This window comes from Limulus polyphemus, unplaced genomic scaffold (genome assembly GCF_000517525.1).
Source record: "Limulus polyphemus unplaced genomic scaffold, Limulus_polyphemus-2.1.2 Scaffold2222, whole genome shotgun sequence".
Lineage (NCBI taxonomy): Eukaryota > Metazoa > Arthropoda > Merostomata > Xiphosura > Limulidae > Limulus > Limulus polyphemus.
Genome location: NW_013667832.1, coordinates 8,374 through 19,023, shown reverse-complemented (window position 1 = coordinate 19,023; position 10,650 = coordinate 8,374). Strand labels below are relative to the sequence as shown.

Sequence of the window (10,650 nt, the reverse complement as noted above, 5' to 3'; positions counted from 1 at the left end):
TAACATTTCTACAAGGTTTTGTCATCATCAGGTACAAAACCTTGTCGAAACGTTGTACATTTGCTGTTATGTAAAACTTATATTAAAGTTTTTCTTCATTACCCATTCAAGCCATTTCCAACTATTATTAATCTCAAAGTGGGTTCCTAGTCATCGAATTTATAGTTTATCTGTTATTTTCTCTACAAGGATCCAATTAATATTCTTATTTGTCATAATTTGTGTTAATAATAAAATAAGTTGATTCAATAAGATTGATAGATATTAATAGTATGATTGGAGTTTTAAATCACAGTTTGTTGGTGTATCACAAATGTTGGATTAGGCTTAGTGAATGTAACATGATTTTTGTTACAATTCAGCTTATTGGTAAGTTGTAAACAAGCTAAAAATATTGTGTTATTAAATAAGTATCATGTAAAGACAGAATAGTTATTTGTGACTTATTTTATACATAATTACTTTAGTGTGAAGATTAGGGAGTGATAAAACAGTGTTGTCAATTGGCTACTTGTATTTAGTGTTGATTATTTATTTCCAGACTACAATGTTTAAAAGCAATGTAGGTGTTAAATACTTATAGTTTGTAAGGCATGATAGGTGCAAAGAATGGGTTTTGTTTGGGAACTCAGGGCTGGCACACAATTTTAAGGAAGCTAGTAGTGAAAATGTGCAATTTCTTGATTAAGTTTGATGGTTGGAGGTAATAGATAAAGAGAAGGGTAAAGTAAGAAATGGCAGTAAGATTTTAAAAGGAGCTTAAGCTGTTACATGCAAAATATAATGTAGCTAATAATGACTTTCAGAAATTTATAAACAGTACTAATAGGACTAAAAGCAGTGGATTTAATTGTAATGAGCAGGTTCCATTAAATAACAGATTTCAGGAAAGAAACTATGGGAGGGAGGGAGAATAAAATGGACAGACAGGGATGAAATAAAAAGACATAAGTCAACATTTTCCTACACTGAAAATGTATTTCCAGTCGATACTTATTTATTCACATATAATAGCTTTTCTAGACTTATGCTGCCCTCTATATGCTAGTCTTGATGCTCCCACCTACCCTCACATAATTTCTGTGATATAGCTGTACTGTAGCATGCAAATCAGTATGTGACAACCCTACACCAATAGAAGTGTGAGACATGCTCCTAGCACAGCTCCTTCTATATTGTAGAGTACTATCATCAGTTTGAGAATAGGCAGAAAAGTTGCACCGGAAGTGGGGAGGACAGGTGGAAAGTGTGAGAGGAGGTATGTATTTATCAGAAATACACTTTTAGTGTAGGAAAATATTAACTTCCGATATGATACCTTACCTTAAAGTGGAGAGACTGATGCAAAAGTTACCAAGATGAGCACTCTTCAGAAAGTGCCTGATGAGAACCCATGGAGTATAATACCCTAATGTATAGGGTCACATTTGTTACACCTCACTTGTATCAGGTGTACTCTTCTCCCGTTGCAAAGATATGTGTCACTAAATGAATGGAAAAGATGCACATCCAATCTGAAATTGGATATGTCAGATAGTGGCTAGGGTGCATCAGACCATATTCAGTGGGTCAACTCCAGTCAAAAATCAGTGACATTAGATATTTGTCTTCCAGTCCATGCTAAGAGGAGGGTCCCAAGCATCTTCACCTCAATACCAGGAAGCAGAAGGGAAAAGCAACTTTATTCTGACATCTGAGGCAGGGCACGTGTGCATACCTAGTACACAACCAACATCAGGACCTCTGGGAACAAGACATCCAGGTGATGGTAGGAAGGGGGCATGCAAACATGGTGGTTCAACTCCAGTCCAAAACTCATCAGCATTGGGAATATGCCCCCAGTCAATGGTAGGAGGAGGGTCCCTAACAACTACAAGTGTTAGGACTTATGTTGGCTGGTCCTGTACCAATCTACACCAGTCCACCTGGGAAATGACATTCAGGCAGTGGTAGGATGGAGGAAAGCAATTTGGAGGGGTGAAATGCAGGTGGTGGATTCATCTGGTCCAAAACCAGGTGGCATCAGGAATTTTTCTTCCAATCTGAGGTAGGAAAATAGCACTCCCCATCTACATCAACAGAACACCACTGCCCAACTCTCAATTGAGTGGAATCGGCCACATTCAGAAGGAAGCTTTCATGGTCCACCATCCCAGTGGCTAGGAACTGGTAAGTGGCAAGGACTCCTGTATTCCACTGGGAGAATGGTCAACACAGTGGATCGTTTAGAGAAACACAACACTGTAAGACAGTGCAATGGGTGACCATGAAACCCATTTTTGAAAAGCAGGCCAGTCCTAGTTTATTCAACTAGGACCAGAGGGATCAGCAGTTTTCCCGATACTGCCTTACTCATGATAGTCCACAAGTTGGTACAGTCTTGTGTGGGCCTTATTTATGAAGCAAGATACCATGAGGAAACCTCCAGCTGTTTTGTGGAACACTCCATCTCTTCAGTGAGAGTCATAGACCTGTACAGCCATATGGTGCAGATTTACATTTAAGTATAACCTGGACAGGCACCATTCACCACAGAGCAGGATCCAGGAAAAAAGAAAGGGCTACTGGAAAGGGAAAAACTAAGAGGATAAGCCTACCCTTTCAGAGTTGAAAAGATGTATAAAGAATGGCAACAGTCAGCAAATGATAGTCAGATGAGGAAGAGATGACCAAATGATGTTGGTATTGGGCTATAAATGTGTGGGATGTGGTCCACATACTAGCCTGCTCAATCTCTTCTAAAGAATTAAGGAAGTGGGCAACTAAGAAAAAGGTGTTATGACATCTCTGGTGGGAAGAAATTTGGAAAATGCAACAAGAATCCCTGGGTAACAACAAATAAGCTGGTGAATCCATCCAGTAAGGAATATAGGAAGTATTCCATAATATAAAAATACAAGAACAAAATCAATGGAAGGAAACACTGTGGGCAACATAACAAAGCAGAGCACATACTAAGAAAGGAGATGATTTGGATTGGAATGGGAATACATATAAGATATAAATGGGTGGTAAATAGTAGTGAAGGTGATGTTCCCTTCACAAACTGCTGATGTCTTTGGAGAAAAACAACTATGATCTGGATAAAAGAGAACATAAGTATGGTGATAGAGGATACGATAGCCACTGATAGCAAAAATATCTGACTTACAACAACCAAGTGCAAAAAAGAAATAAGATTTACATCTTGAGGGACAGGTGGTACAATGAGCAAGTGGCCAAAGGTTCATATGGAGGAAGGGTATTGATATTCACATTGATATTCAAAACAGTTATAGGAATCAGACAAAAGGAGTAAAATGGCAGATAAAGTATGGGAGAGGAAAAAAGCAACAGGAAGGGAAAAACAAAAGGTATTAGACATTGCTGCTCTATTGCCTGCAAGGGTTGAAACTGATAAACCATTATCATGGAGCCAAGTAAAGCAATTGGAAAGGTATGAAACCTGAGGTTGGGAAGGTAAGAAACCATGGCACAAAGACCAACTCCACAAAAGGCACCATTTTTTCTATGAAACAATGAAAGAAAAGTGCAGACCGAGTGAGGAAGAAGGGAGGCTACCCATGTAGAGAATCCGGATCATTTCGCCAGGACTGAACAAAATCCATGCGTGAAGCCAGAGTATGGAAGAGGTATGGTAAGGGATGATTAAAATAGATTCAGAATTGGAAATCACAGTTGATCAGGCCAGAATTAGGCGATTAAAAGGCCTTAACATGGAGTGGCTTTGATAAAGGAGAGGACACAAGGAAGAATATGGATAGGAGGATAAGCATAAAGGCAAATATTGGTCCAATCCTGACTGAAGCCATCCATCGCCAATGCCAAAGGATGTGAAACTGGCAATCAAAAAAGGGGCAGTTTGGTAATTGAGATTGGTGACAAATGCATCCAGAAGAGGAGTACCAAATAGGGTGCATAACCACCAAAACACTTGAGGAGCAAGAGCCTACTCTGTAGGTAGTATCTTGTTGGGATGAGATAATCAATCTACTACAAGATTCAGAGCACTCAGGACATGACAAGCAAAAAGACAAACTTGTTGAGACTGGGCCCAGAAAAGGAGAACCAATGTTTGAAAGCAAAGCAAACAGGAATGGGTGCTTCTTGTTGCTTTATATAAGAGACAACAGTTGAATTGTTGGAATAGATCATGACCAAATGGCCCCTTACTAAAGGTAGAAAATAATCCAAGACCTGACAAACTTCAAGAACTTCCAACAAGTTGATGTGGAGGGAAGATTTAACCACTGTCAAACGATTGGAGATCACCTGAGAATTTAGATATTCTCTCTATCCTGTATGAGAAGCATTCATAAAAAGTACAAATCAGGAGGAGGCAGAGGAGCATCAGCTGAAGTGTTGTTTCTGTTAAGCCACCAAGCAAAGTCGAGAAGGAGGGAGGAGGATGATAGAGTCCAAGGGATCCTGAACTAGATTCCATTGATCATGCAACACCCACTAAAGATGTGTATAAGACCCCAGGGTATGAGGGCATCCATGAAATCCAGGTCCCCCAAAAAAAGATAGAACCTCATGCACAGGTAAAGAAGGAAAGGACTTACTTTGGAAACAGAGAGCTCCCCTGACCTCAGACAAAGTGGAGAAGGTAGGGACCTGCTGAGATAAGTGGTGAATAATACAGCCCAATGGATGAGATGCTGCATGGGAGTGAGATAGGACTTCTCCAGCTTGACAAGCCATTTCACTAGAGTTGCCTCCTGTTGGAGGAAATGAGTATGTTAGTGAGAGGCTTGTTGAGACAGAGCTAAAAGGAGTCAGTCATCTATAGAATGATGGAACTGCAAACCCTAAGTGTGAACATGGTGGCCAAAGGTTCTTACCACATGACAGAAGATGTATGGCATGATGCCAGACCAAAAGGTAGAACACAGAACTGAAACATTGACCCCCAAGAACAAACCAAAGGTAACATCTGGATTCAGGAGAGATGGGGATATGAAGGTAAGCATCTGAGATGTCAAACCTTGGTTATCCAAAGACCTGGATGATTGACCACCAAAGGGCGAGGAAAGACTCCATGGTGAACTGCAGGAAGACGATGAAGTGGTTGAAATTGGAGAGATCGATGACAGGATGCTAATCTCTGGTTTTCTTGGGAACCACAAGCATCTGGGAATGAAACCCTGGGGAAGTGTGAAATACTTATTCAATGACAGGATGCCAATCTCTGTTTTTCTTGGGAACCACAAACATCTGGGAACAAAATCCTAGAGAAGTGTGAAATACTTATCCAATAGCAACTGTGTGCAAAAGATCATGAACTGCCTCCGAGAGATGCTGGCATGAAATGGGATCCATAGGAAGGGGAAGGAAATGGATCATAAATATGGGGGGCAGAAAATCAAACAAATGATCCTTCTGATAGAACCTGAAGAACCTATGGAGTTCATAGTGTATGGGTGCCACAGGCAAACAAATCTAGCTAACTGTGCCCCCCCCCCCAAAAAAAAACAATCTGGCAACTCACCAAAGAGACTCAGGAAGGTGGCAAATGGGTCCTTTTCTGTCCTTGAAATTTATCTCATGTTATAAGAATACCATTAATATAACAACAGGCATAATTGAGATACAAATCTTTACTACAGTCTTTCTTATTAAAAGTTATGTATAACAATTCCAGTTTGTATAGATACAAATCTGCAACTTATGGGCTGAAGTTAGCTCTCATTAGTATTCTTTGTATTTGTTGGAAAAAGAAATGTTAGCGAATTTGCAGTAAAATATACATGCCTTACTGAATTTGTTTAATGTGAAATAGTAATAGTTTTATGAATGACATTGTCATAGAAACTTTTATGTTTACTGACATCCAGCATTAATTTAACAGAATTATTAAAAGACCTTGAAACTGTTGAAGAAACCTTTTTAATTTTATTAATAGGAAAACAAGTGTAAAGATTACTTTAATTTTCTCTTTACTTTCAATATAATTATGAATGATAATGAACAGATTAATACTGATTCTGGTTCTGTCTTTGATAATACTACAGTATTGCTTTAAGTCCTATTTAATGTATTTCACATATTTCAAAGACTGATAAAACTATAATGTATTATGTATGATACTTTCTACATCAGTTTAAACATGCTTATACACCTCATTACCAAATGGTTTTTAAATTAAACCCTAGTTCTTCAAATAGTTATAATTTCAAAAATAGACTTACCACTACTTGATGTGCTAACAGTCTTTTTAATCCACTGAACAGATTCTGTAGAACCTTTAACTACATACTTCTCTGAATTTTCTTTATTAATTATATTTGGCTTAGCATTTCCATTTTTACCTGAAGCTTGAGGATATGTTGAAGGTTTTTTAAAAGCTGAAAGTTCTGATTTCATAAGCTTTTCAGTCAAAAGCATTGTCTCACTTTGTTCAGCTCCAGGACTAAATGAGGGAGAAACTGGAGAAGAGTTTTCATCAGTTAATCCTTCTGGTTCCACCTTGGCCTCTAACAAACAATGACCAGAAGAATATTGAGATGATGAAAGACTAAAAATTGGTATTTCATTTTGTATTGTCCTTCCTTCTACCCTTTTTTTAAGTTGTCTTTCAGAGGTTTTGTAAGTAAGCACATTTGTACTTTGACTTGTTCTTTCATGAGTTTGTTTACTTGAATTATTTTGTTCTCTACTGCTTATATTGTCTTTATCTGATGAATGGTGACAGTTTGTTGATTGTTTCTCTCTAGTAACTAATCTAGTATTCATACAAGACTTGAATTTAGCCATGGAAGTCCTCTGCTCCAAAAGTTCACCCTCTTTTCTGAAACCATTACAAGAATTTTTGCTTGTGGTCTGATGTTTTGGTAGGGGTATAGATATTACATTAGATCTCTTCTGGAGCACATTCAGTGACAACTTATACTTTTCAAACAAAGGTCTTGCAGCTGGACTAGTAAAAATTCGACGCTTTTTTCATATAATTGCTTTCACTATATTTATCAACCAGATCATCCATTTTAAAAAGGGTAAAGGTGCATAAATAAAAGTTTTTATTTAATCAAATATCATGTGAATTTTTTTATTTCCATCCTGGTCCTGTAGGAATTCTAAGGCAGTGGCATTCAATACATAATACTCTAATCACCAGTCTTTATTTCTTCACATATCCACATTTACCTAAAGAAGAAAATATTTTAGACATTATACTCCAATCACTGTGCAGTCATACTAATTAAATATTACATTGAAAATAGTATTCTCCTGTATTGGCCGAACCTTGTGACATATTATTGGTATTGTGACCAAATACATCACTAACAGCATGGGCACACACATGATGATAAAATGCATTTCATCTTTATCTATCTATCTATCTATCTATATATATATATATATATATATATATATATAAAGATGAAATGTGTGTTTGTTTGCACCCTAACTCCCCTGAGCCTATTGAGCCAATCTCAACCAAAATTTGCAAGTAAACACTATAAAGTATGGGGAATGTCCTAAGGGGGGTCAAAATTGAACTTAATCCTATTTCTATTTTGCAAATCCTGTTGGTTATTTACTCCCAGCCTATTGAGTCAATCTCAAACAATTTTGGCAGGTTGATGCTTCAGACAATGGTGATTATTCTAAAGGGATTCAAGGTCAAACAATGAAAGTTGCTGGATTGTTTCTTAAACAACTATGCTTTTCACATGGTCAATAAGATGTAGGGCGTTCAAGGGTGGGATCACCTCAAAATCTTTATCTGTTGGTACATGGAAATCAAACTGCAAATATTGGTTATGAAGAAGTTTTGCTTTAATTTTAAAATTTTGAGATAAAGTTTATGTTCCAGTTATTACTTTGAAATATATGATTGCTGTTAAACTTGCATTGTTTTAAATAAGTTTAAACATTCTTCATCAGTTGATGGGGATTTTAGCTGGTAAGTAATAACATAGGAAGAGAATATTTAATTACCTCTACTTATTACTGGATAGATTTTTAAGTTCTAATCTTGCTTTCATCAGAAGTTAATATTAATATTTCATAACAAATAAATCTGATAAGTAAGGAGAAAATCATTAATGTTTTATCAGAAGTACATTTTCCTGCCCCTTGGCTGATGATCTTCGATGAATGTTTAAGCGAATGGCATTGAATGGATGCACTATGAAAACACAATACCCTAACAATAAGCATATGACATTGTTAACATCAATTAGACCTACTTTATGCTACATTCCCATGAACCTATATGGAAGTCGTTTTTTCTAATGACCATTTAAAGTATTTTAATATACTAAGTTTTTGGTTCCATACTTAAGACTTCCTCATCATTCTCCGGTCTTTGCCTGAAGCTTATGCTTATTGAAGCCACTCTCAGAAGGGTTAATTAACTTTCTAATATTTAATACTAACCATTCAGTAGATTCAAGATACATCTTGATTTCAATATTTTTATTTGCTTACTCTCTATTAAAGACAACATAAAATACACTTGCCTTAAACTTTGATTGAGCTTGTGTATAAATACTTTTATTTTTCTTTGCTTAACTTCTGTGTAGTCTCTTTCATTGCTTCAAACTCAGTTGAGGTTAGGAGAACTTGGGTTTTGCTCCACAGAACATTTTCTGGCAAGCCTCCTGTTAATCCATAGCTCCTACTTGATTACTTGAAGGGAAATCAGGAAACCTTGGAATATCACTAATGCACTCTGTAATTAGTTTATCTCTCTGAAATAATGAAAGCAACACACATGTTGATAGAGAGCTCTTATTTTATTTCATACAAGATCATAATAATGAGTAAAGTTACTGTTATTGTGAAATGATCTCTTTTTATTAGTTTTTAAAATCAAAATACTTGCTTCTGACTTCCAAATCCTGATTCCTAGGTTCTATCTTCCACATTGTGTTATCATTTTGTATTTATTACTGGTGTAAACAATTATTTGAGGTAATTTATTATTGGTTGGTTTACTATCATTGGTCAAATGTTAACCATGTTTTAGCTGACAACTGTCAATGAAATTTTTAAAATTTGTCTAAGTTATAAATTGGAACATATTAAAGTTGTTTGAGGTCATGTGCTAAATCAGCCTGAGGTAGCATGTCTAATCAACTTACTTAACCACTTTTTCATAGGCTAGTTGTATTGTATCCTAAGAGGACTACTTAATCATGCCACATTGGAGAAGAGATACTTCCAGATTCTCATGATCCACTTTTTAGATTGGTTGGCTACATAGATTTTTTTTTTAAGAATGCACAATCTATTGGTAAATACCCATTTTATTGCTTTAGTAAAAATGGTTGTTCTTGGGATTCTGTTGTATGTATACTATCAAAATTGGCTCATCTGTTTATCATTCTAGTTCTACAGTTTATACTTCGAGCTCATGCAGTCATATTGTACAGTAGATAATGTCCTTACTGATAAAGACAATATGCAGCCAGATTATGCTATAATTATAAAACCCAAATACACGTACTAATAATGAAAAAGACACCAATGATCAAGTTTAAAGCAAATATTATACATGACAGCAACCACCGAAGCCTTATTTTATGGCGCTATGCAGAACTCGATAAATCGAAGTAAAACTAAAGTAAAAGAATTTAGAGTAGATAATTCAAAATGCTAATACCATAAAAACTCCGACTACTATCAGCAGGCAATACATACCCAGCATTGAACTGGAGTCCTTTTCCTTTGTTCCATATTTACTATTAAACATTTTCTTTACTGTCCATATCTATGATTAAAAAAATCGAAAAATCCAGCCAAAAACTGCGTCACATCATCAGACGCCACCAGTATAAATACATTATAGCAAAGCGAAATTATATATAAGACTTTTATGTACTAACGGAACTAAAATTAAATGAGCTATTCTTCATGGTGAATTATTTTGTCTCTTTCATTTATAAAGTAGTAATATATTTCATGTAAACAAATGTGATTAGTTTAGAGAAAAATGCTACTCGACAACTTCATAGCAATCTTTTTCAAACAAAACTTACCTATTCTTCACATATTAACTATTTTGCCTCCCCTTCCCTACCACACTCCCAGTGGTTTAGCGGCAACTCAGGAGGTTCACAACACTCAATACCGGGTTTTTGATAACACAGGTGGGCACAGCACAGACAGCTCATTGTTTTGGTTTGTAGTTAACAGACAGACAAAATTAACCATTTTAATAATTTAAAACTGAGGTAGCTCCGAAGAAAGAAATTGAATTGTGATGCTTTGTTTAAAAAACAGCTTAGAAGAAAACAAAATTCTACATTAGAATGTATTCGTCGTATAGTTAAGTATGTATGCAGGAATGAATTCTAGTCTGTATGTAGTATCAGCAAACGGTTTGAGGTTGTGCTGAGTACCATATTCCCTCCCACCACAACCACTAAATTATAGATATTAAATACTGCACTACAGTACATTTTTTACAATACTTACCATGCTGTTAAATTATAAAATAGCTTTAAAAATCACGGAGGGTTAGTTGGGAAGGGTAAACAACTCACACTGCAAAATATAGTGAGTATATATATATATATATTGTTATGTCTGTGTCCGTTTGTTAATTTCCCGTAAAAAATTCTTTCCGAGGAACTTCAACGATACAAGTCCTTTCTTAAATAAACTAATTTTATTCTTTCTCAATACAACTTTGCAATA

At 36.0% G+C, this 10,650-nt stretch overlaps 1 protein-coding gene across 4 annotated transcripts in view; it reads right to left on the bottom strand.

The window, feature by feature from the left end:
* Positions 1–10,028, bottom strand: part of LOC106466323 — a 25,781-nt gene extending 15,753 nt beyond the window's left edge. For 2 of the 4 annotated variants that reach the window (XM_022394305.1, XM_022394308.1), the window contains exons 1-3: positions 9,652–9,775; positions 8,469–8,699; positions 6,192–7,146 (exon numbers count right to left, since the gene is read on the bottom strand). In XM_022394305.1, the coding sequence (XP_022250013.1) occupies positions 6,192–6,756 (565 nt within the window). In that variant the 5' untranslated portion in view covers positions 6,757–7,146; positions 8,469–8,699; positions 9,652–9,775. Of the gene's footprint in view, positions 1–6,191; positions 7,147–8,468; positions 8,700–9,651; positions 9,776–9,989 lie in introns of those variants that run through there. The other 2 variants (XM_022394306.1, XM_022394307.1) reach the window with 2 other exon arrangements.
* Positions 10,029–10,650: the final 622 nt, after the last annotated feature.